General features: G+C 39.5%; 1 protein-coding gene and 1 long non-coding RNA gene across 2 annotated transcripts in view; both read left to right on the forward strand.

The window, feature by feature from the left end:
- The window catches only part of LOC145035852 (uncharacterized), a 285983-nt gene that overhangs the window by 164792 nt on the left and 93425 nt on the right, over nucleotides 1–27766 (forward strand). The gene's annotated exons all lie outside the window — the stretch shown is intronic.
- LOC144998092 (dirigent protein 21-like) lies at nucleotides 2199–2950 on the forward strand. Its single transcript, XM_078957916.1, has one exon. The coding sequence runs from the start codon at nucleotides 2232–2234 to the stop codon at nucleotides 2805–2807; it is 576 nt and encodes a 191-aa protein (XP_078814042.1). The 5' UTR covers nucleotides 2199–2231; the 3' UTR covers nucleotides 2808–2950.

Genomic DNA, 27766 nt, shown 5'->3' on the forward strand with positions numbered 1-27766 from the left:
TTCGGATCTGAACATGTTCATTACATTTTAGAATCTGAACATCACAAGCCTTTGGTACACAAACTTTTGGAGTTTGGTAAATCTAAACATCTTGAATTATTGACTTTCTATAAGGAACCATTCCTTTAAAAATATCATCAGAACATGAAAAATTATCTGTTGTAGTTCCAATAGAACAAAATACCTTTGTTTTCACTATTTCAGAAGACTTGATTTGCGATTCACTATTTGAAACACCAGATTCGGAGTTAATGACTTCAGAAACACAAAACTTTTTATGAACATCTAACTCCCCTTTAACAAAAGCATCTGGAGTCACATTTTCTTCAAAAACATAAAGAATATTATGAACTTCACCAAGAACGCCAAGAGCATCAAGAACATCTTCCTTTTTCTTTTCAACTATTTTAATCTTCAAAATATGTTGTTTATTCTCTCGATCTAAGTGTCTATGGATAATACGAAATTGCTCTACTATTTTCTCATTCTTTTGTAACTCACCCATATCAACACATGAGTATTCAAATATTTTCTTATCAACAAAAAGATTATACAACTCAGTAGCATCCTTTAATGTAGATTGACCAAGAATATGCCAAATAGTGACTTTGTTAACACCATAGATCGGTTTAGTAACCTTTAATCCAAGATCTAAAATGGAGTCAAACAACAAATAATCTATTGGATTTTCAACAAGAATCTGAACTTGAAAAGAGTGAAAGTAGATCTGATAAGAATTCTAAAGAGAGAAAACGGATCTAAGATGCTTTCTAGAGAGAGAAAACAGATATGAGACGATTTTTAGAACAATAAAGTAGATCTGAACACAAATATGAGAATAAACACAAAATTCTTCTTCTATTTCTCTTCCAAAACACGAATCAAGAAAAATTAAGTAAAATAATAGATATGAGATGGGTTTTGCAATACAAACACGAAGTATTACACTTTTTCTTATCAGAAAGCTTATAAAACTTGAAGAACAAAGTGAGATCCAAGATGCGGCAGCCCTTGGCGAGGTCCAAGGGATAGAGCCCCTGGTTAGGTCTTATCTTGAAAATAAACATAAATTCTTGAAAATAAACCCGTTTTTTTACTTTGTTTTAATCCTTATAAGAATACCCAATTTTGTGACAGTGTTTTACTGTTACAAACTGCTTGTGATAGGACATAAAATTGTTTTGTGATATTTTTTTGATGAGAAAGATACTTAACCATTTTTGGTCATAAATTTGGTACTGACGAAAATCATAGCATCTCATTCCCTATTTTTGTTTTTCCATTTCCAAGTCTTATCCAATTGAGGGTTTCGGTAGCACCACAGAAATACTTCGATTTGAAAGTAATAATCACGATTCTCAGTATTTCAAGTGCTATAAAATCCCAAATTTCTAACAAAATGTTTATTGAATACCAACTATAATGCAAGTTATTTTCTTTGAAATTTCGAAAAGAAGAGAAGAGAAGGTATCGTATTTAATATGCTAGATTATATTTTTCTCTATTAATTAAAAAAATTCTGGATTTTCTATAATTCTTATTGTTTTTTAAAGCATGTTAACTTCGACGGAATAGGAACGACTTTCCATCGCTAAAAGTATGTGGCAAGTCGTTGCTAATCACAAACATCGCTAAAACCAATCCATGAGATATTTGTGCTTTGTGGTGGATCCTTGGTCATTTGGTTTTATTACGGTCAATTTTTTCTGTCGCCTAAATTCCATCAGTGAATCCGTTACTTATAATGAATAGATTTTTTATCAAACAACTCAAAAATTGGAAAGTTTTCTCAACACACAACAAAGCAAATCATACACTATAATAATGCCCCTTCCACATTTATGTGCAATCGTGGATGTTCATTAAGTTTCAAACAAGATTTCCCTTTCGTACAAGTGCTTTTTAACAAAAAAATTATTGATTTGTTTACATTCATAAAATTCTATATTAAAAGTAGTTCAAAGGCAAAACATGTCATAATAGTAAAGTAACAAATAATTATTACAAGTTTTTGTTTCTAGTAGATTATGGGTACAATATTTATATTCAAGCCAAAATATAAATCATGTGAACAGCTACACATGGAAATTAAACAATAAATAAATTATATAACATAATATAATAAATCAACCAACTTACAATAAAATACAACTTTCCCATAAGTGCACACATTTTCTTGTTTATAAGAAGAAAAACGTTGTCACCATTCTTCGCATCTCTCTCTCTCCACAATGGCACAAACTCTCTCACAACACAAGTCTACCATTCTTACCATTCTCCTATTCTCATTTCTCCTACATGGAGAATCCCATAAATTTTCAAGAAACTTGTCACCAAAATCACTCGGTTTGAAGAAACAAAAACTAAGCCACCTCCACTTTTACTTCCAAGACATAGTCGGTGGCGATCACCCCACCGCATTGCGGGTGGCCCAGTCCTCCATAACCAACACCTCCCACACTGGGTTTGGTGTTGTGGTCATGATTGACGACCCTTTGACAGTGGGTCCCGAAACAACTTCCAAGATTGTGGGAAGAGCTCAGGGGATCTATGCATCTGCTGACTTGAATCAAGTTGGGTTTTTAATGGTTATGAATTATGTTTTTATTGAAGGAAAGTATAATGGTAGCACTCTGAGTATATTAGGGAGGAATTCGGTGTTGTCGCCAGTGAGAGAGCTTCCGATTGTTGGCGGGAGTGGACTTTTCCGGTTTGCACGTGGGTATGCTCTTGCAAAGACTCATTCTTTCAATATCAGCAATGGTGATGCGACTGTTGAGTATAACGTTTATGTGCAACACTATTGATCATATATATTAATTCCTAAATGTTTAGGACAATAAAAAGGTTCGAGAAGTTAACTTTTCAATATTCTCTATTTGTTCGATGGTATTTTACTTTTGGAAATGAAAGATACGAGCACTTTTTTGCTGTATTCTTTTATTTTATATTAGATTAATAGCTGGATTTTGTAAAACAACTGAATCAACGTGGTTGGTAACAAAAAGTTCAAATATAAATAACTTATGTTATATAAAAAATATATATTGTGTTTTATTATTGACTCCGGAATTAATGGTGGTCCAAGTCAACATTTGGTTGCTCACCAGTCACAAGGCCATCGTATTCCATCAAGGGTTCACGTGGCGCTGAAATTTGATGAACGTCAATATATGTCAATGAGACCTCAATTGTCACTTTTCTGTTTTCTTAATAACTTCATATAAACGAGGTGATTAAATTAATCGATTTCGACATAAGATGCTTTAGAATTCATAAATGGTTTATTTGACACTTAAACGATATAAACATCTAAAGTGTGTGAGAAAATACTACTAGCCGGAATAGTTGGTTCCCACAAAAGTTAATATACTGATATGGATAACTATGTTGGATCAATTGCCAACTATAGTTAATTTGAATAAAAGATGAGTGGAAGTGGATTCGATTCTTTGTCTTCGCTTTGTCAATTAGGTGGAATCTTATGATCATTTTTTGCTTTGTTGATTCTTCCATTCGGAGACAAAGTGGTCATTGGTGAGATATTGATATTTCTTCGGTTGGAATGCTTTGCTAAAGATTTTATTGGGTTGATAATTCAGGTTTTAATGCAATGCAACGAAAATGTTTGAATACAGTTGTCTTAACAACTACTTGGACTTTGGATTTTCTGCAACTCATAGTGTTTTGGATCAAATAAGCTTATGAAAGGCAGGATTTTTGATAAAATGATATCTCAATAGTATTTGTGGTTGTTTTACAGAGTTTAAACTTGAAGTCAAACGAGTTGGCTAGTTGAAAAACCATGATCTACAAGGCCAATCAAGTTTCCAAACCGTTCAAAAAACCTCAATTATGTTTTGTTTGTTAATGAAAACTTAACGAACTTAACATTTTGTCTAAAAAAACCCAATTAACTTACACTTTTGTTTAGTTCTCGTTAGGGCCAACCGACTAAACAAGTCAACAAAGAGAAACAGATGATATGGTTTATTACGTGAAATTAAATATCGGAAAAATGATTTGTAAAATCAATGGAGTTTCAAAAGCGTTCAAAAAACTCAATCATGTTTTGTTTGTTAAAAAAAAAAAAACTCAATGAATTAGCATTTATATCTGAAAAAACCCCAACGGACTTACATTTTTATTCAATTCTCAGTAGAGGCAACTAGATTCATTAGGTATACAATTAGTTGGCAAATAATATGATATTATATTTAATGACATGGAATAAATAGATCAGAATAGTCTTTTATATAACGATTTAGGGATTCGAGAAGAGAAACAAACAGCGTTTTTGTTCGATCTCTTGTATTGATACCGAGAAGGAATTTGTGGATTCAGAAATTCATTCTCAATTGTGCAAATTCCTTATTTGTCTTCACTTTATAAAACATTATAATCATTTCACAAAATTGATATCCTCGCTTCAGTTGAGTCGGTTCCTTTACCTTCATCATTTCCAGAAAGGACTTTTTTTGTTCGGTTCCTTTAAAAGCAAGAACTTATTTAGATAATCAACAAGATAGATATATAGGAGATGGAAATGATAATACTTTCGATTCCACTTACCCATCTGTTCGAACAAACCCTGAATTTTTTTTTTTTTTTTTTTTTTTTTTTGGATGATCCTCCATTCTAAATGCCAAATCCAAAAAGGACATCCACAACCACAAGGGTTTGCATCATCAAAAATCTTTTTCGAATGTCTTGAGTTAGACATCAATAATTGAAATAAAGAAGAAGTAGTCATTACAAGAAATCGAAAACATACGTCATTCGTTTTTCTCTTTTCTAAGCTTTAAATCGACTTTGAGAAATCAAATATTCTCCTACTTTTGTTCTTATCAATCTTTCTACTCACTAGATCAAGACAAGTGTCAAAATTAAGATATAAAATTAAGAATAATAATTAATGATGTCCACATGAGAATGAAGATGAGTAAGAATAAAAGATATAATGATATATAATTTTTCTATCTCCTTTTTGTAATTTGTTTTTCTAACCATTAATTATTGTTTGGTCAAAGTGTTTACTATTAAATATTCATCGCATACATATGTGCATGGATTTTTTTTTTTTTGTGCTAGGACATGGACATTATTGAAAATTTGACATGTATATTTACGTTTTTTAATCATATTCTTCCAACGGGTCTCATACTCTATGAAATTTCGTTTTCTTTCGTTGAATGAGGAATCTAATCTAAGTCTGGTCCATACTCCACAATATAAGAACATTTTTTGTTCCACATGCATCATTTGTTTTTCTTTTGACTGATGCGTGACCATGACTTATTTTTCAAAACAAATATCTATATACAAATTTCTATTAAAAATTTTCTGTTTCTTTCTAGAATGATATTCTTCTGAATCCAATGAAAAGACTAGGGGCGACAAAAGTCGACACGACATAGAGCGAAATTAAGACGAAATTAAAATTCGAATTCGTGTACGTGTTGTTTATAGAAAAAAACATGACGTCGTATTGTGTCGTGTAAGGGTTGAAAATTCAAAACGGTAATAACAGGAAATTAAACCGATAACAACACGAGATTAAACTGATAATGACACAATACTAACACATTATTAAAACGATAATAGGACGATATAATGATAGTATATCAAAAATCAAATGTTTGGTTCCAAAATGTTTTCGAGTTGCACCACGGATCCAAAATAGAAATTTTATTGCGGTTGTGGTCCCTCTAAAACTTAAAAGGAATTGAAATGATTGATTTATCCTTAATATTGTTTTCTTTTCTCGTTTTATTATTTAGTTTAATATTTTTTATTTTTTAATTACATCAGTAAAAAAAATACAATACCAAATCATCTCTCTCTCTCTCTCTCTCTATATATATATATATATATATATATATATATATATATATATATATATATATATATATATATATATATATATAACTTATAAAAGAAATCCTACTATTTCTATAAATAGATCCAATAAAATAATATTATTTTTTTAAGACGTTCAACTCTCTAAGCATAAAGTACAACTAATCATGAATAAAATAATATTAAATTTTAATCTGATTACATTTGAAATCTTATCTCTTCCAAAAATTTGACCCGATCTCTTATCAAATTAAAATAAAATAAATAATCCATTATATCATTTTTTTTAAGCTTTATTTATTGTTTATGTCCTCTAATCGAAATTGACCAATCAGTTGTAAAATCAAATACTTTGTTTAATATTAAGAAAAAATATCTATGTATGATTTATGACTAATAGAAAATTAGTGTCACACCCCCAAACCAAGGATGGCGGAAACGTCCGGGGGTGGAGGACTTCATGTAGAGTATCATAACAATGAGTATAATAGTGCTCAAAGTAAATACAACCAACACAAATATAATTGAAAACGTTACATCAAAGCACATGTTTACATGATTCACATCAATTACATTATAATACAAAATGAACTGTTTGACGATTTATCGTCCCATCCTCAAAACGTTGTTGGTTTCCTGTTTTCACTGAATTCCTGAGAATACAAGTAGTTTTGAAAAGTGTCAACACAAAGGTTGGTGAGTTCATAAGAGATTTCGTTGGAAAGGTAAATCGTTTTCCTTGTAAAAGCGTTAGAATATGTATCCAGAAAATCCGATATTTTCTTTAAGATCTGCGTAATGTAGTCTTATGACTGAAGACCAAAATGTATAAGTAACCTTTCTTATTAATAGAAAATGTTATGTACTTAAATGGACATGGACACGTTTGAATTAAATGAAATTTCTGTATGTTCTCATGTTCGTTAATACTTTATATGTATGTAGTCCTAAATTAGAGGACCGAGAAATAACAAGTATTGACCATACTTAAAAGTATAAATGTGGTTTCAAATGATGTGTAGTCGTAACTACCAAAACCAAAAGTGTACAGTAATATCTGTACTCATAGAGATAAAAAGTGATTTTAAATCGACATAAAACTCATTTAGGTTTTAAAAATAAAATCCCGTAAACTTATGGATTGTTATATTCCTATGTGAGTCGCTATAATCATACTATGACTATGTGAACCTGCCACGACGTTCTCAGGTGTCGCGAAAAATAAAATGACATTTGTCACCCGTAGACCTGCAGGTCCAACTGTAGCTAGCAGCAAGGTGTGGGGTGTCAAACCCAATATAGATCTATATACAAGTATCACGTTTTCCCTCAAATAGATTCTGATTATAACTACCAGGAATTATATCCCGCACTCGGACGTACGGGGAGAGAGAGAGAGAGAGAGAGTCTCACAATATAGGTCAACAAGTTTACGTGAAATGTGTGTGAATATAGATATTTCTTGTATGAATGTACCCTTCTTGTACGAGTGTGTTGAGTGATGTCTCATAAACTATACCTATTATAGTTTATCTAAAATGTATGTAATATGTATGAACTCTTTTATAGAAATGTATTAGTGTTATGAATTTATCAAACTATACTTTTTATAGTTAAATATACGTGTTCTAAAATGAATGAATAATATTTATTATGAATGACTTAATTTCAGTTCATGATGATAAACTAACAAAGAAACACATTCAATAATTAGAACTTATGATTATACACTTTGCTCAACATATTACAAAGTGTTATGATATTTACATGCTGTTGGCTAAATTTAGCCATTCTGCCCTGGTTTGGAAAAATCATAGAAAAATCATACGAAGTTGAAAACTAGATCCGTAAACTCTGAGAGTTCACAAAATGTGTCTAGTTTACTCATAATTTTTATCACGATTTTTAATGACCTCCAACTTGGGTGAATAAGTCCATAATCACAGACTGGTCCGGATTGTTGTTTGAAATGATAGGCAGTTTTGTAAAAATCACCATAAATTGTAGAAACATAGTATGGAGATGTGCAAGTAGTCATTTTAAAGCTAAAAACTTGAACTATTTGCACCTTGTACAGTTTTGAAAACAAAAATGTTTAAGATGCCCAAAATAGTCCGTGAATGGAGTTGAACTTTTCTGATGAAGGCTGTTAGAAAATTTTAGTTATGTTCTTAGTGTTTTAACTTGTATTCCCCCCCCCCCCCCCTGAAAACTTGAGAAAACATGAAAATGTAGGGGTATGAACTCACCTTGAGTGATTTCAGTAGATAATTGTTGAAGAATAGAAGTGTTCAACCCAAGAACACTTGAAGAATCACTTGAAGATTCGAAGCTCTAACGCTAATATGATGGAGTTTGTGTAAGATATTCATGATTTGAGTAGAATGAAGTGAAATAATCATAAGGAGGATGAATTATGCTTACCAAATGTGGAAGAACACTTGATAATCAGCCTTGAATCTCGAGTTTGGTGGAGAAAGAGTTTGAGAGAATAGTGGTGTTTGATACTTAGTAAAATGAGGGCAAATGAGAGAAATGAGGAGAGAGGATGTTGGTTCCAGCTCTAAGAATGTGGGAATGAGTGTAAATTGAGTGTAAGGGACATTGAAGTGACCTAGGTAAGGTGGGGAGGTGTGGTTAGTCAAAGAGCGGGTGTGGGGTGGTTGCTTGTGACATTGGATAAGGCAAAGTCAACACTCCACCTTTAATAATTCACCCATTTGATTTTTATTATTTATATAATGATTTTCATCAAAATATGTTTAAATTATGAATATTTAGAGTTTATTATGTTAAAATATAATTTCTGGAGAAAATCCCGCTTTAAAATCACGAAAAACGGGCTTAAAATGTTAAAAATATCCAAAATGGGCTAAAAGTGACAAATTTCCGAATTTTGGCCGAGGTTCGGCCTTCTGATGCTGAAACCGAGAGGAGGGAGGGTAGAAACCGAGAGGGGAGAAGAGAGAGGGAAGGAATCGAGAGGGGAGAGGAGAGAACAGAGGGGCGCGAAGTTACAGAGAGGAGAGAAGGAGTAGAGACCGAGAGAAGAGAAGAGACAGAGAGGCGGAGTAGAGACCGAGAGGCGGGTAGAGACAGAAAGTGGAGAAGCGATAGAGACCGAGGCTCGGTCCTCGCGTGTCTTAGCCAACAGAGGCTCGGTCCTCGCGTGCCACAGCCAACAGAGGCTCGGTCCTCGCGTGCCACAGCCAATAGAGGCTCGGTCCTCGCCTAAGAAGCCTCTCTTCTTGGTTTCGGTTCCTAAAGCCTATTTTTCTCGTTTTCGCCCCGTTTTGAGCCGTTTTTGACCCGGTTAACGGTCGGAATGACCCGAATGATTCCAAAAAGTTATGGGAAACTTTTGAGAGAGATTTGGGAGAGATTTCTCACACTTGGAGGGATTTGGGAGAGATTTGACATTCTTGGAGAGATTTCTCATACAAAGAGATATTTGCGAGAGTTTTCACATACTTGGAGAGATTTGGGAGAGATTTGATATTCTTGGAGAGATTTCTCATACAGAGAGATATTTGAGAGAGATTTCACATACTTGGAGAGATTTGGAAGAGATTTGACATTCTTGGAGAGATTTCTCATACAAAGAGATATTTGAGAGAGATTTCACATACTTAGAGGGATTTGGGAGAGATTTGACATTCTTGGAGAGATTTCTAATACAGAGAGATATTTGAGAGAGATTTCGCATACTTGGAGAGATTTGGGAGAGGTTTGACATAGAGAGAGATAGAGTGAAAACGATTGAGAGAGGTTCCATGTGGGATAGTTGTAAGTGTCCGGCATCGCAATGCATGGTTCGTGAACCCTGTTAAGCCTTGTTTAAGGATCTTACACACTCCCGATGAGTATGCATCATTGTTTTATCGGTTTGGCTCGCCACGTACTACAGTTTTAGGTTAAGGAGATCTAGATGTTCGCACTTTTTGCTTTATGATTTCTCATTAGAATAGAAGTTATGTAGAAGTTTCATAGTGTAAATTCTAGTACTCACGGGCAAATTGAGTCAAACGGTTTGACTTGTTGACTTTAGTTGACTTTGACTTGACCGAAATTTGACGGTTTTCACATCATCCCCCCGTTAGAGGGAATTTCGTCCCGAAATTTGAATTTAGGCAAGGAGTAGGCACGAATAATCAAGCCGAGAAGTGAGGATACTTCCTAATCAACTAATTCTCGCGCTCCCATGTGACTCTAGGTCCTTGGTTAGTATTCCAACGAACTTTCACTAATGGGAAGTGGCATTGTTTCATCCGCTTGACCTCGATCCATGGTCACCATGGTTCTTCTAAGAAGGTAAGGCTCTTGTGGAACTCGATCTCGTCGAGGGGAATTGCAAGAGTCTCGTCGGATAGATACTTCCTGTAAATTTTGGGACGTGTTGGGTAGGGTGTACTTTACCAAGTTCGCAGGAGTAGATTGAAGTAGTGAGTTACATGGCTGATTCTGACAAGAATTTCGGAAGACACAATTATTTGGGATATTGGCTTTCCATGCTTTCCGAAGCGTACTAAGCCTTCCCAGAGTGAGTGTTTCTAGAGGAATTTGGTCGGTTATACCGGCGTTCTAAAGGTTTCTTCCTCTTGCTTCTCTTCCTGTCAAGGGTTGCTCCCTTTAGGGTCAAAGTTGGGAGGGGTCCGTATTTTTCGAGAAGTTCCAAAGGAACTAAGCCGGTAGATCAGCGAGACCCAAAATTTTGGCGTATTTCTGCTAACGCCTTCGGTGCTGACTGTTTCCCAACGGTTTTGATCAATTGAAAGGGTCCTTATGAATTTCCACCTTGGTAACGATGTGTCTTGCGAATTGAACTCCTCAATTCCAAAACTCGTATCTAGAGAACTTGGGGTAATACTTCTCTGATCGTATTTCTTCCGTGGTTTGTTGTAGCTGCTCTCCTTGGTTTCCTTCTTACTACGAGGGTAGATAAGTAAGTCATTTATAATGACGATGATGAACTGATCCTAGCAAGAAGGGTATATCCTATTTATTACGTTCATGACTCCAACGAGTGGTTTGGTCCTATCCGAGGGTTATCACTACAAACTTTCAGCGTCTGCAAAGAAATTGGAGGATTGTTCTCGGATATCCTTCTTCAATACTCGTGACTGGTGATATTCAGATCTCAGGTCCAATTCCTGAAGGGTACCTCGTTTCTTGAGGTTGGTTGGCCTATTCGTCAAGGCGAGGCAGATAGTAAAGGTTTCTATTAGAGATGTTGTCGGGGCCTCTGAAATCGATGGAATTGTGAGCAATTTGTCTTTCTAATTTGAAGAATAAGACGAGAGCTTTTCAGGGTGAGAAACTTGGTTCTTCAATTTCATTGTTGAGTAGTTCGACAGGTTTGACCTGACAGCTCTTGTAGCTCGGTAGGAAGTATGTGGGTTTGGTTTACGCGACTAGGCCTTTTTGAATGGTAGGACATTCACTCGTCCTTCTGGGCAACCTTAGCCCGAAGCTCATGGCAGGTGTAACGCCGTAAATTTCAAGACAAAATTTTCATTTGAAATAATCATTTTATTCTTAGAACACTTATTTAAAATGTCATTCATAGTTGATTTATAAAACATGACTCCATTTTTCACTCGCATAGAAAACCAGGATCCTCCAAAATATGACTCTTGCTATGGTGTGTACAATCAAGCCGGTGCCGTCCCGTGATACTGAAAGAAACCTGAAAAACATCACACAAAACACTGTAAGCACGAAGCTTAGTGAGTTCCCCAAAATACTACACATAACGCATATTAGCCACTCGAGGCTATAACTCTATGGGTCCGTGCACCCAAACTCTGTGAACCCTCAGGTTCTAACTCTGGGAACCTTCCGGTTCCAACTCTATAAACATGCACAGCATAAATCACATAGAAATAATGCAGTACAACACATCACGCACATATAGCATACAAATACTCTAATCACATAACCCTGGTTACCTACTCAAGGTAAAGTATAGTGAGAAGACTCACCTGGCAAGCAGAAAGCAGATATCCCCGCACTTGAATCTCGAACTCGCCACCGCCTAACACGTAAGGCAAATACTCTCATGAATATAACTCTCGAGGATAGAATAAATCCTCTCATAACACCCTCTTATGGGTAAAAGACTATTTTACCTCTCTCCTGGCCCAAAGGCCACATCGCTGTCCAAACCCTAAAACTTAACGGCCAACCCTTGGTCGAAATCAAAGTCCTCAGTCTAGGTCAACCCTTGACTGACTCTACTCGCCGAGTCAACCCTGTGACTCGTCGAGTTCCCATAATCAGAACTTCCCCATATTGCAACTCAACTCGTCGAGTCACCACGAGACTCGCCGAGTCCCACCACTCTGAGTCCACTCACACCCAACTCACCGAGTCATCCCTTGACTCACCGATTCTCGACTCAACCAGGAAATATTTGGGACTCTTCGTCAAGACTCGTCGAGTCCAAGAACAGAATCGCCGAGTCTACGGCTATCTTCAACCTACTCGCCGAGTTGTTCATACAACTCGCCGAGTTCCAGGCCATCTTTATCCAACTCGTCGAGTCCACTCATGTGACTCGCCGAGTACCACCGATCTGAATACATTCCGAATCATTCCAGGCCATGCAACTGCTCCAAGACATAGATCTAGCCTCCTACCACTCATCCATCACGTAAAGTGGCAAACTTTACGTGAATCCAAAGAGATCTAAGCCGTTTGCACATTGGGGCTAGGGTTTGGGACATGCAAGCTTCACTAAACACTCCAACACAGGGACTTTCATGCTCTCTGATTCTTCTCCCTTCCAGATCTGAGGTAGCAACCTCAGATCTAACCTCTAGACTTCCCATTTCATCCATAGACAATTTCTCACAAACCCCAAAATGAAGAAACAACATAATCAACAGGTCAAAACGAGATATTACCTCTAAGTGATGCCCCAACTGCAATGCAATTCGAATCCAAGCAAAGCCCCTTGCTCCAAGCCTTCAATCTTCCCAAAATTCCTTCAACCATTACTTCTCCAAGCTCCAATCCACTCAACAATGGTGCTTCTCCGCGATTTAGGGTTTTCTGGGGCTCAAGGGGTGATAAAGAGGCTGGGAGGAAGACATAATGATCATTATATAAGGCTCAACCCCGGGAATTAGGGTTTTCTCCACTCAGCGCCTACTCGCCGAGTCCAATACACTGACTCGCCGAGTCGGCCACTTAACACGCGACCAAGTCGCGACTCTACTCGCCGAGTCCACACATGGACTCGCCGAGTCGCTCTTTCCCAAATTACTCTTTTAGCCCTTCAGCTCTACTCTTGATATTTCGGGATGTTACAATTCTCCCCCACTTAAATTAGGCTTCGCCCTCGAAGCCTACAGCAACTCAACTCTAGAATTACTCGCACAACGTGCCACCTGGCCTTAACCGGACCAGATCTCACAAGGCATACCCATCGAAACTCGAATACACTTTCCCTTTCCTTACGGTGTCCTGACCATTGTCTCGAACCGGGCATCGGATGCACCCTCTAATAACCACACTCAACGATTCGAGAATTACCCATGAAACATCACTGACCCAAATCTCAACAATCACTCGACCCATAAGGGTTAGAAGCCATGAACCATCGGGTCCCCGATCCGAATCCCATTCTATCCAATCCGTGACGACAGAAAGGCCCACTTTTCAATCCCAGAGCAACTCTCATGAGTCCTCTTCTTGCAATCAAGCACCCAAGCAGCACCAACCTTCGCACTCTCGGGTTAGGAGAACCCGTCGCACTGATGACATCTCTAACATTCCCATGAGAAACCAACACTACGCACACAGCCCTTGATTAAAATCAAGTTGGGAGTCCCAGACTCTATCCCTGCGTCCATCCTGAGACTCTTGGCTCTACACCCGCGGAATCCTTCTGCGTTCTCAGCAGACATCCCATCATGATGTCATTCCATACCACTGTCACAGACACAGTGTTCGACCACCATACTCCAAATCATCCATTCTCACTACAACTTTCACTTCCGCGAATCCACACTTTCCCCAGTAAATGAGGATCCAACACTTCCTCCCATACAACAGCACAGAGGGTGGCATACCAATGCACTAATGATGGCTGTTGAAATAGGATAACTCAACCAAGAATAAATACGTGCCGTAACACCCTCCGAAATGTAATACACATGCCCGAAGCATGTCTTTGAGCATCTGAATCGTTCACTCTCTCTGAGGTGTCCTCCGACATCATCAGGATAAGCTCTAGCTCCTCACACATCCCTCTTCGAGACTGAGCACCAGGCCAGCTTTTGACTCCACAGCTGAGCCTCCAAAGGTCACCCAAATCATGATCCAAATATCCCACTAACTTCCTCCCCGTGACCACTATCCCGGCCCCGTGACACGCAAGTCACGAAATTCTCTTTTCCTTATGCAAGAAAGTACAATCCAACCGAGGATCGTCTCCACTCTGATCTCTGGTTTCTGCTGCGCATATCCCTTGCCATCTCACCACATTCCCCGACGGAGACGGGGACCCTAGTCTCGCCCTCGGTCCAACATCCAGGCTCCAAAAACTCAATACTAGGGTTACTCAAGCCCAAAACTCTTCCACATCATACACTGATCGGAGAACATTCCATCATCACACTCTCTTGCCATCTAGTGAGCACTACGACTCCCCGCGGTATCACAACACCCTCTGACTAGTGAGTACTACGGCTCCCCGCAGTATCACAACACCCTCTGACTAGTGAGTACTACGGCTCTCCGCAGTATCACAACACCCTCTGACTAGTGAGTACTACGGCTCCCCGCAGTATCACAACACCCTCTAACTAGTGAGTACTACGGCTCCCCGCAGTATCACAACACCCCCTGACTCCACTAGCTCGTGCTCCACAGACTATCATAGGCGGCTACCCATACTCGTCTCGAATATTCATCACAGACTCTGGAGGCAATTGTCATAACAGATGCCCACCCTTGCGAAGATCCACTCTCCCAAGTAATCTCCCTGGATGCCCATACTCGAAGGGCTATCACCAGTTCCATAGATACCTGATATACCACAAGTCGTCGCAACTCAAGATTCACGAATAACTTCGAAATAAAGATATCAATACCCGGATACCTCGGAACACCCCCACCGATCATCACAAGATCCTGCCACAACCACAGGTTTCCTGCCCCAAGCACCATATAGATGCAATAATACATTCCCTCTGAACCCCATAACTAGATCTTCATTTTTCCCAAGTTGCAACTTCGGTGTATTCAATTTCCCAACTGCAATACGAAGAAACGCTAACGCTACGAAATACGCTGATAGTCCTCCGAAACCCTTTTTCCTGCCACTCAAAACCCAAACAAGGATACGCATACCGACCCGGGAGTTGGCTGCCCAATCATTCTTTATCTACTTGCCCCAACACTGACCAATACCAGGTTCCTGACTAATAAACACCTGTCGTGGAGACATTCATCCTTCTCAAACAAGTACTTCCCGCATTAACTCACTCCGACCCCTTTTCCTCGTTCAGCGACATCTCTGATCTCATGATTTCTTACCGCATATCTCTATACTCCACTTATAACTGCTCCTGACAAATCTTTGCTTTCTTACATATGGCACCCGGTTCTCCCCCACTTAGGGTTCAAACCGTCACCAAATAGCACACAACTATTCCATAACTATATTCTCCAGCAAAATCGCACCTGCCCCCGGAAAGTGCTACACAACGCCCGATAATCCTCCTTACGGAATGAATCGACTTCATATACTCTGAACCTCTGATGAACTCCTCAAGAACTTCTCGTCACGTCTGCCTCTAGTCGTTCCGAATATCTTACCAATCTAGTACCAACAAAACAACTGCTCAATAACATCCCTGGCTCATAGACTGAACCATAAAATCACCGTACCCCTCACCTCAACTCATCAACCAACGCTCCAACACTGGGATCACCCCACGAACAAGGACCCACTCCCATATACAACACCCCATGGATAGAAAACTCTCTGCACCACTAAACTCGACTGAACTCCCCACTGATACCACTACCATACACCCGACTATACTCAATTAGGTATAGCGTGGCCCTCGACTATCTTAGTCCCAACTGACTATCTGCTCATGATAGATCACTGCCTCGCGGCACACATGTTACCTGATACTCTGGGGGGGAAATCATCATCAATGACGACCTGCAGGGTTTACCCCTAAACCCAAAACCAAAACATCATGCTTCTCATATTCTCACACTTACATAATTAGTACCTCCCCGATCATAGGAGGTGACATCTCCTTTATCGACTGGTCACTCAACTCATATCGAAATTCTCCCTTCCACTGACTCCTTACTAGAATACTCTGAGGGACTCTTGATCTCCCTCTCAAGGGACGCCTCTTCGAACTTACTCGTGACCGAATAACCGGAGAACCACAAACATCATTCACTACGAACCATGGTGCTCCTTCCACGACATCTCTTCTCAATATGCCCCGATGTATGGTACCCTAACCATGACATCACTCCCCAATTCGCTCCGATGTATGGTACCCGGACCATAACATCACTCCTCAATCTGCTCTGATGTATGGTACCCAAACCATAACATCACTCCTCAATCTGCCCTGATGTATGGTACCCGAACCATAACATCACTCCTCGATCCGCCCTGATGTATGGTACCCGAACCATAACATCGCTCCTCGATCCTCTCTGATGTATGGTACGCAAACCATGACATCGCTCCTCAATCTACTCTGATGTATGGTACCCGAACCATAACATCACTCCTCAATCTGCCCGGATGTATGGTACCCGAACCATAACATCACTCCTTGATCCACTCCGATGTATGGTACACAAACCATAACATCGCTCCTCAATCTGCTCTGATGTATGGTACCCGAACCATAACATCACTCCTCAATCTGCCCTGATGTATGGTACCCGAACCATGACATCACTCCTTGATCCGCTCCGATGTATGGTACACAAACCATAACATTGCTCCTCAATCTGCTCTGATGTATGGTACCCGAACCATAACATCACTCCTCAATCTGCCCTGATGTATGGTACCCGAACCATAACATCACTCCTCAATCTGCCCTTTAGAACCTTCAGAATACTCCCTGTATCAAGTATGGGTCCTCTGCTTTCAGTAGTACGGGCCCATACTACCTGCCACATCTACCCATACTTTCCACACGGACCATCCCAGAGTTTCTAAATAGCTGCTCGACCTGCTCCTTCACCAATCTCATCACGCGTGCTCGCTCCCCAGCGAAGTTCTCTATTCTACAAGCGCACTCATCTGGATAGGTTTATTCCCTAGGCTCTTCCGTCGTCCTCCCAATTCTTTGCTATCAGCTGCTGAAGAGCTCCTAATGATGCCAGCCATCTATCTCCTGAATATCATCATATTCACTTGGTAGCTGACTCCCATCATCGAGAGTTCCACAAAGCACAAAGCAAGCAGCATTCGAGCATCGAAGGATACATAGGACTCCCTCTCTGTGATAACTCCACCTTCTCAGCTCATCCTCGAAAGTACCACCGAACTCTGTAACTCTACCCCTCATGGGTTCTAACTGGATACTCTCACTCATCACATACATAAAACATAACACATATAACAATGAGTCCTAGGCTAAGGCATCACAAATCAGGCCACTCTAGCCTAACATATGAAATACCTAGCCTGTCTCTAGCATGCAATAATATCTCATAAAGTGCATCATACATATCTCATAACACAAAAATAAGGGTATTTTGGGAAATCACCGTTCGGGCTCTGGCTGATTGTACACACTGCTCCTTCTTGCTTTCTCTTTGAACTCTTATTCACTTTTAGAAAATTATTTCTTTAAAAACTTTTCGCACTCCCTCAGTTTGAGTCCAGATTTGCCCGAAGGCGCATCCGAATCCCTCAAACCAAGGCTCTGATACCAACTTGTAACGCCGTAAATTTCAAGACAAAATTTTCATTTGAAATAATCATTTTATTCTTAGAACACTTATTTAAAATGTCATTCATAGTTGATTTACAAAACATGACTCCATTTTTCACTCGCATAGAAAACCAGGATCCTCCAAAATATGACTCTTGCTATGGTGTGTACAATCAAGCCGGTGCCGTCCCGTGATACTGAAAGAAACCTGAAAAACATCACACAAAACACTGTAAGCACGAAGCTTAGTGAGTTCCCCAAAATACCACACATAACGCATATTAGCCACTCGAGGCTATAACTCTATGGGTCCGTGCACCCAAACTCTGTGAACCCTCAGGTTCTAACTCTGGGAACCTTCCGGTTCCAACTCTATAAACATGCACAGCATAAATCACATAGAAATAATGCAGTACAACACATCACGCACATATAGCATACAAATACTCTAATCACATAACTCTGGTTACCTAGTCAAGGTAAAGTATAGTGAGAAGACTCACCTGGCAAGCAGAAAGCAGATATCCCCGCACTTGAATCTCGAACTCGCCACCGCCTAACACGTAAGGCAAATACTCTCATGAATATAACTCTCGAGGCTAGAATAAATCCTCTCATAACACCCTCTTATGGGTAAAAGACTATTTTACCTCTCTCCTGGCCCAAAGGCCACATCGCTGTCCAAACCCTAAAACTTAACGGCCAACCCTTGGTCGAAATCAAAGTCCTCAGTCTAGGTCAACCCTTGACTGACTCTACTCGCCGAGTCAACCCTGTGACTCGTCGAGTTCCCATAATCAGAACTTCCCCATATTGCAACTCAACTCGTCGAGTCACCACGAGACTCGCCGAGTCCCACCACTCTGAGTCCACTCACACCCAACTCACCGAGTCATCCCTTGACTCACCGATTCTCGACTCAACCAGGAAATATTTGGGACTCTTCGTCAAGACTCGTCGAGTCCAAGAACAGACTCGCCGAGTCTACGGCTATCTTCAACCTACTCGCCGAGTTGTTCATACAACTCGCCGAGTTCCAGGCCATCTTTATCCAACTCGTCGAGTCCACTCATGTGACTCGCCGAGTACCACCGATCTGAATACATTCCGAATCATTCCAGGCCATGCAACTGCTCCAAGACATAGATCTAGCCTCCTACCACTCATCCATCACGTAAAGTGGCAAACTTTACGTGAATCCAAAGAGATCTAAGCCGTTTGCACATTAGGGCTAGGGTTTGGGACATGCAAGCTTCACTAAACACTCCAACAAAGGGACTTTCATGCTCTCTGATTCTTCTCCCTTCCAGATCTGAGGTAGCAACCTCAGATCTAACCTCTAGACTTCCCATTTCATCCATAGACAATTTCTCACAAACCCCAAAATGAAGAAACAACATAATCAACAGGTCAAAACGAGATATTACCTCTAAGTGATGCCCCAACTGCAATGCAATTCGAATCCAAGCAAAGCCCCTTGCTCCAAGCCTTCAATCTTCCCAAAATTCCTTCAACCATTACTTCTCCAAGCTCCAATCCACTCAACAATGGTGCTTCTCCGCGATTTAGGGTTTTCTGGGGCTCAAGGGGTGATAAAGAGGCTGGGAGGAAGACATAATGATCATTATATAAGGCTCAACCCCGGGAATTAGGGTTTTCTCCACTCAGCGCCTACTCGCCGAGTCCAATACACTGACTCGCCGAGTCGGCCACTTAACACGCGACCAAGTCGCGACTCTACTCGCCGAGTCCACACATGGACTCGCCGAGTCGCTCTTTCCCAAATTACTCTTTTAGCCCTTCAGCTCTACTCTTGATATTTCAGGATGTTACAGCAGGACTCGTACCATATCTGTCCCAAGCTTCTATGCTTGAATCTTGTCTGATACATGCGTGACATTCCCGAAGGTCTCCTGTAAATACATGTGATAAGGCTTCGGGAAGTATGACACTCCTCTGGTGCGTGTTTTGGAGTTCCACAGCGAGAGATGACCCAAAGGTCCGTGCTGGATGTTTATGAGAGACGATAGTTTCGATATTTGGGGGGTTAGGCGAAGGGCCCTTTTGTAGTCGTTTAATCAGGAAGACGAGGGCAATATCAATCAAAATTGGAATACGACAACACTATCTTTTTAGATAACATGAGATAAGTTGTATTCAAAGGATGAGATCAATAGAGCGATAGAGTGTCATGTATTTCTTTTCTGTGTGTTCCGTTTTGTTTGATGTTATGATTATTGTAGATGATTCCTACCACAGTGCCTAGCACTGGTAGTGGGTGTGTTTTCGATAGCCAGTAATGATACTTGATATCATGATTCCTGACAGGTCTCCTTACGATCGAGCGTATATGATTGTCGTATGTAAATTGACATCATGAAATTTGTCGAGTGGGTGACCCCACTCAACCCCTAATACTAGATATGGAATCGGAGTCAGGATGGAATTATCTATTTCAAGACTTAAGTATTTTGATTTTTAAATTAACCCCGATGTATGGACAAGGTCATTACAACTTACAGGTAATGCTCCTAAGGTCACATATGAATGTCTTTGGTTTGATTTGTATGAGAGAGAAAATATTTTAGGTACTTTTTTTAGAAGGAAGGTTACTTTAGTAAGCGTACCAATTTCATTACAAACATATAGTACTTAAATGTATTGTTGTTGGGCACATTACAAAAGTCCTAACATGGTTCCCTTGCTGCTCTTGTTGGTGTGTTCATCACATTCCTCCTGTTCCTTCGTCATTCTTCTCAGTTGGACATTCTCTCTTGAAGTGTCCCGTTTCACCGCATAGGTAGCATACTGGGCCTACCTTGGTGCAGGTGATTGAAGGGAGGTGATGGGCCGAGGCCCTACAGAAACGAACGGTATGCCCTTTCCTGTTGCAGTTTTTACAGTGCATCTCCCGGCAAGCCCCATGGTGATGAAAGCCATATTTGTTGCACTTTAGGAGTGATCCCTCATATGGTCTAGCAGGCATTTGGGTGGCAGACCCCGAGGCTAGTGTCGAGGCATGTGTCATGACTGCTGTTGTAATGGTAGGGGCGGCCCTAGGTTGTTGTCTTTTAGTGTATCCCTTAGATTGGTGGTGCTCTTTCATGTCCCAAAACTTTCTCTTCTTGTTCGTAGGTTCATGGCCTGGGGTATTTTTGTTGGTAGGTACCCATTGGTGTCCTTGATTGTTACCACAATTTGTATTGTTAGTAGCGCTTCCACCCCTGTTGACGTTGTTAGTATTGAAATGCACCATGACGGCTGCCACGGCTGCCGTGACTGCAGCTTGAAAAGTAACAGCGTCTATCTGAAGTGTTGGCGCCTTGCTAGTTGGTTTGTTGCCTTTTGGTGAAGACATAGCTCTGTTTCATGACGAAAAACGACTTCGTTAGTGGAAATGATTGTCTTAAGTGCATCCTTACAATTTATATTTACGCATATAAATTTTTGCACATTACTGTACTATCCTTAGTGTTTCTGCTAACGCTCCCGAGATGGAGTTATGGCAGTAGGTAGGAGTAGGTTTCATACGGACGTTAAGCTTTACTCCTCTTAGAATCATGTTTGTCCGAACACACTTGGCTGAGGAATTTTGATGGGATCCGGTGCATTAGTGCTGGTATGATCGCACCCATAGGTCTATGAAGAAGAAACTTCTCAACAAATGCTTAAAGGTGAGACAATAATGAGTTTCTAGAATGGCTATATGTCGCGAGTTTTCTAACTAAGTTTATCTCATATCGATTTGTATCAAAGTTCGGTTGTTTAGGGTGTTCTGGAAGCAATTTATAACGAGATTCTTTGTATAATAAACTCATGTATTTTAGTAGCTCTGTATCCAAGTGAAACCTTATACTTGAGCCAAGCTAAGTCCTTATCACGACCTATTGATGTATGCTTAGTTATATAATTAAGGCTAGATAGTCCTTCGAGTATGTTAGGTACATCCTAAGCCCATCTTGTGAATATGACTCTAGAAATCATGGTTTCAGTGAAAATTTTGACCTCGATGCAGGTCTACTTCACATTTGTGCATGGGCGGGCTCTGATAGTAGATAGATTTCTCGATTAGTATGACCACTTAATTTGTAGTGTCGTGACTTTACTTACAATAGAGTAGCATCAGCGCATACTTATGAAGCTAATTTACCAGGTCTGGTGAGCGGCATGAACTCTACTTACGATGATCCATCCCTTGTGATGCCTGAGGCAAGGTCGATGCAATTTTGTAGCTTTGCCAATCAACGCTTGGCTACAATCATCCTTTCTTTGAATGATGTGTGTCCTACCCTGTTACTCTCTTTCCTCTTCACGAGTGGCAATAAGGTCCTAAAAAGAGAGTCGGTCTCGGGAATAGTAGTATAATTCTGAGTCACCGGTACATGAGATGGGGGGGTTTATAGTAGCGCACAGTTTTCTGAACTCAGATTATAGTCTTCCTGTTTTGATCCATGATGATTGCGATCTGCCGGGTCCTTGCCGGGAGGGCTCTGTCCGTCAGTCCCCCGTGGTTGAGGTCATAGCACCCTCGTTGGTCTCCACATGGTGGTTGTTTTCATTGTTGTCGACATTCAACCCTCGATCACGACTGCCCAACGGTTCACGGGTTCGTTATAGTCGAAACGGTTCACGGAACCCTTGCTATGCATGGAGGATTGATTATCTTCGGTCCCGCTTATGATTCTTCTCATAATCATTCACCATTCCTCGAGTTCGGATTAGGAAAGTAAGGGTCGTCCGGTAAGTAGGATTTTGCTATGCCATATTTGCGAGAATAGAAGTGGAGGAGATAAGTACTATGCGTCTAACCCTATTCTCAATTACTTATAGGGGGTAATCCTTATTAGTTACTTCTATAATGACATAGTGCATACTAATTACATATAACAAGATACGATAGACCTTTGAATAAGTTATCCCACTCTAGGTCCACATCCAAACAAGGAAAAGGAAGTAAAGTAATGACCACAAATTCTAAGTCTATAATTTCTAGGTTATGTATAACCTTAAAGTATCCACTTAGGGACTATAGACCTATTATTAAGGATCTATTTACTTTTCATATAAGTTATGATATTACAAAATACTCCTATAGTATTTTAAACTCATGTTCAGTTCTAATGTTCTCGTTGTGGTAGTGTTGGTAAGTTTTTAGACTTGTTGCCATATCACAACTATTCTTGGGCATGTGCTAATCACTCCTCGGACCAGCATAGTTGATCAGGCTATGCCATTCCCAAGACTGACCATACATCCCCGAGTTTACCTGTGATATTCAACAATCATTACTTTTGTTTTATTCTAGAGTGGTGCTGACCTTAATATGTATGTATGCATGTATACCTTTAATAAGAAACTATTTATTTCTAAAAGTATAGTTGTTTTAAAACTTTAAATCAGAGACTTAGTCCCAATGCATTTATAGTTTGTATATCTTATGTGGTTTGATATACTAAGTTCACTATAAACAATGCTCTGATACCAATCTGTCACACCCCCAAACCAAGGATGGCGGAAACGTCCGGGGGTGGAGGACTTCATGTAGAGTATCACAACAATGAGTATAATAGTGCTCAAAGTAAATACAACCAACACAAATATAATTGAAAACGTTACATCAAAGCACATGTTTACATGATTCACATCAATTACATTATAATACAAAATGAACTGTTTGACGATTTATCGTCCCATCCTCAAAACGTTGTTGGTTTCCTGTTTTCACTGAATTCCTGAGAATACAAGTAGTTTTGAAAAGTGTCAACACAAAGGTTGGTGAGTTCATAAGAGATTTCGTTGGAAAGGTAAATCGTTTTCCTTGTAAAAGCGTTAGAATATGTATCCAGAAAATCCGATATTTTCTTTAAGATCTGCGTAATGTAGTCTTATGACTGAAGACCAAAATGTATAAGTAACCTTTCTTATTAATAGAAAATGTTATGTACTTAAATGGACATGGACACGTTTGAATTAAATGAAATTTCTGTATGTTCTCATGTTTGTTAATATTTTATGTGTATGTAGTCCTAAATTAGAGGACCGAGAAATAACAAGTATTGACCATACTTAAAAGTATAAATGTGGTTTCAAATGATTTGTAGTCGTAACTACCAAAACCAAAAGTGTACAGTAATATCTGTACTCATAGAGATAAAAAGTGATTTTAAATCGACATAAAACTCATTTAGGTTTTAAAAATAAAATCCCGTAAACTTATGGATTGTTATATTCCTATGTGAGTCGCTATAATCATACTATGACTATGTGAACCTGCCACGACGTTCTCAGGTGTCGCGAAAAATAAAATGACATTTGTCACCCGTAGACCTGCAGGTCCAACTGTAGCTAGCAGCAAGGTGTGGGGTGTCAAACCCAATATAGATCTATATACAAGTATCACGTTTTCCCTCAAATAGATTCTGATTATAACTACCAGGAATTATATCCCGCACTCGGACGTACGGGGAGAGAGAGAGAGAGAGAGTCTCACAATATAGGTCAACAAGTTTACGTGAAATGTGTGTGAATATAGATATTTCTTGTATGAATGTACCCTTCTTGTACGAGTGTGTTGAGTGATGTCTCATAAACTATACCTATTATAGTTTATCTAAAATGTATGTAATATGTATGAACTCTTTTATAGAAATGTATTAGTGTTATGAATTTATCAAACTATACTTTTTATAGTTAAATATACGTGTTCTAAAATGAATGAATAATATTTATTATGAATGACTTAATTTCAGTTCATGATGATAAACTAACAAAGAAACACATTCAATAATTAGAACTTATGATTATACACTTTGCTCAACATATTACAAAGTGTTATGATATTTACATGCTGTTGGCTAAATTTAGCCATTCTGCCCTGTTTTGGAAAAATCATAGAAAAATCATATGAAGTTGAAAACTAGATCCGTAAACTCTGAGAGTTCACAAAATGTGTCTAGTTTACTCAAAATTTTTATCACGATTTTTAATGACCTCCAACTTGGGTGAATAAGTCCATAATCACAGACTGGTCCGGATTGTTGTTTGAAATGATAGGCAGTTTTGTAAAAATCACCATAAATTGTAGAAACATCATATGGAGATGTGCAAGTAGTCATTTTAAAGCTAAAAACTTGAACTATTTGCACCTTGTACAGTTTTGAAAACAAAAATGTTTAAGATGCCCAAAATAGTCCATGAATGGAGTTGAACTTTTCTGATGAAGGCTGTTAGAAAATTTTAGTTATGTTCTTAGTGTTTTAACTTGTATTCCCCCCCCCCCCCCTGAAAACTTGAGAAAACATGAAAATGTAGGGGTATGAACTCACCTTGAGTGATTTCAGTAGATAAGTGTTGAAGAAGAGAAGTGTTCAACCCAAGAACACTTGAAGAATCACTTGAAGATTCGAAGCTCTAACGCTAATATGATGGAGTTTGTGTAAGATATTCATGATTTGAGTAGAATGAAGTGAAATAATCATAAGGAGGATGAATTATGCTTACCAAATGTGGAATAACACTTGATAATCAGCCTTGAATCTCGAGTTTGGTGGAGAAAGAGTTTGAGAGAATAGTGGTGTTTGATACTTAGTGAAATGAGGGCAAATGAGAGAAATGAGGAGAGAGGATGTTAGTTCCAGCTCTAAGAACGTGGGAATGAGTGTAAATTGAGTGTAAGGGACATTGAAGTGACCTAGGTAAGGTGGGGAGGTGTGGTTAGTCAAAGAGTGGGTGTGGGGTGGTTGCTTGTGACATTGGATAAGGCAAAGTCAACACTCCACCTTTAATAATTCACCCATTTGATTTTTCTAATTTACATAATGATTTTCATCAAAATATGTTTAAATTATGAATATTTAGAGTTTATTATGTTAAAATATAATTTCTGGAGAAAATCCCGCTTTAAAAACACGAAAAACGGGATTAAAATGTTAAAAATATCAAAAATGGGCTAAAAGTGACAAATTTCCGAATTCTGGCCGAGGTTCGGCCTTCTGATGCTGAAACCGAGAGGAGGGAGGGTAGAAACCGAGAGGGGAGAAGAGAGAGGGAAGGAACCGAGAGGGGAGAGGAGAGAACAGAGGGGCGCGAAGAGACAGAGAGGAGAGAAGGAGCAGAGACCGAGAGAAGAGAAGAGACAGAGAGGCGGAGTAGAGACCGAGAGACGGGTAGAGACAAAAAGTGGAGAAGCGATAGAGACCGAGGCTCGGTCCTCGCGTGTCTTAGCCAACAGAGGCTCGGTCCTTGCGTGCCACAGCCAACAGAGGCTCGGTCCTCGCGTGCCACAGCCAATAAAGGCTCGGTCCTCGCCTAAGAAGCCTCTCTTCTTGGTTTCGGTTCCTAAAGCCTATTTTTCTCGTTTTCGCCCCGTTTTGAGCCGTTTTTGACCCGGTTAAGGGTCGGAATGACCCGAATGATTCCAAAAAGTTATGGGAAACTTTTGAGAGAGATTTGGGAGAGATTTCTCACACTTGGAGGGATTTGGGAGAGATTTGACATTCTTGGAGAGATTTCTCATACAAAGAGATATTTGCGAGAGTTTTCACATACTTGGAGAGATTTGGGAGAGATTTGATATTCTTGGAGAGATTTCTCATACAGAGAGATATTTGAGAGAGATTTCACATACTTGGAGAGATTTGGAAGAGATTTGACATTCTTGGAGAGATTTCTCATACAAAGAGATATTTTAGAGAGATATCACATTCTTAGAGGGATTTGGGAGAGATTTGACATTCTTGGAGAGATTTCTAATACAGAGAGATATTTGAGAGAGATTTCGCATACTTGGAGAGATTTGGGAGAGGTTTGACATAGAGAGAGATAGAGTGAAAACGATTGAGAGAGGTTCCATGTGGGATAGTTGTGAGTGTCCGGCATCACAATGCATGGTTCGTGAACCCTGTTAAGCCTTGTTTAAGGATCTTACACACTCCCAATGAGTATGCATCATTGTTTTATCGGTTTGGCTCGCCACGTACTACAGTTTTAGGTTAAGGAGATCTAGATGTTTGCACTTTTTTGCTTTATGATTTCTCATTAGAATAGAAGTTATGTAGAAGTTTCATAGTGTAAATTCTAGTACTCACGGGCAAATTGAGTCAAACGGTTTGACTTGTTGACTTTAGTTGACTTTGACTTGACCGCAATTTGACGGTTTTCACATCATCCCCCCGTTAGAGGGAATTTCGTCCCGAAATTTGAATTTAGGCAAGGAGTAGGCATGAATAATCAAGCCGAGAAGTGAGGATACTTCCTAATCGACTAATTCTCGCGCTCCCATGTGACTCTAGGTCCTTGGTTAGTATTCCAACGAACTTTCACTAATGGGAAGTGGCATTGTTTCATCCGCTTGACCTCGATCCATGGTCACCATGGTTCTTCTAAGAAGGTGAGGCTCTTGTGGAACTCGATCTCGTCGAGGGGAATTGCAAGAGTCTCGTCGGATAGATACTTCCTGTAAATTTTGGGACGTGTTGGGTAGGGTGTACTTTACCAAGTTCGCAGGAGTAGATTGAAGTAGTGAGTTACATGGCTGATTCTGACAAGAATTTCGGAAGACACAATTATTTGGGATATTGGCTTTCCATGCTTTCCGAAGCGTACTAAGCCTTCCCAGAGTGAGTGTTTCTAGAGGAATTTGGTCGGTTATACCGGCGTTCTAAAGGTTTCTTCCTCTTGCTTCTCTTCCTGTCAAGGGTTGCTCCCTTTAGGGTCAAAGTTGGGAGGGGTCCGTATTTTTCGAGAAGTTCCAAAGGAACTAAGCCGGTAGATCAGCGAGACCCAAAATTTTGGCGTATTTCTGCTAACGCCTTCGGTGCTGACTGTTTCCCAATGGTTTTGATCAATTGAAAGGGTCCTTATGAATTTCCACCTTGGTAACGATGTGTCTTGCGAATTGAACTCCTCAATTCCAAAACTCGTATCTAGAGAACTTCGGGTAATACTTCTCTGATCGTATTTCTTCCGTGGTT

This window comes from Lactuca saligna, chromosome 1 (genome assembly GCF_052625555.1).
Source record: "Lactuca saligna cultivar CGN05327 chromosome 1, ASM5262555v1, whole genome shotgun sequence".
Lineage (NCBI taxonomy): Eukaryota > Viridiplantae > Streptophyta > Magnoliopsida > Asterales > Asteraceae > Lactuca > Lactuca saligna.

Bases quoted from the DNA above. Each gene is read 5' to 3' on its own strand.
- LOC144998092 (XM_078957916.1), top strand. From the start codon at position 2,232: ATGGCACAAACTCTCTCACAACACAAGTCTACCATTCTTACCATTCTC.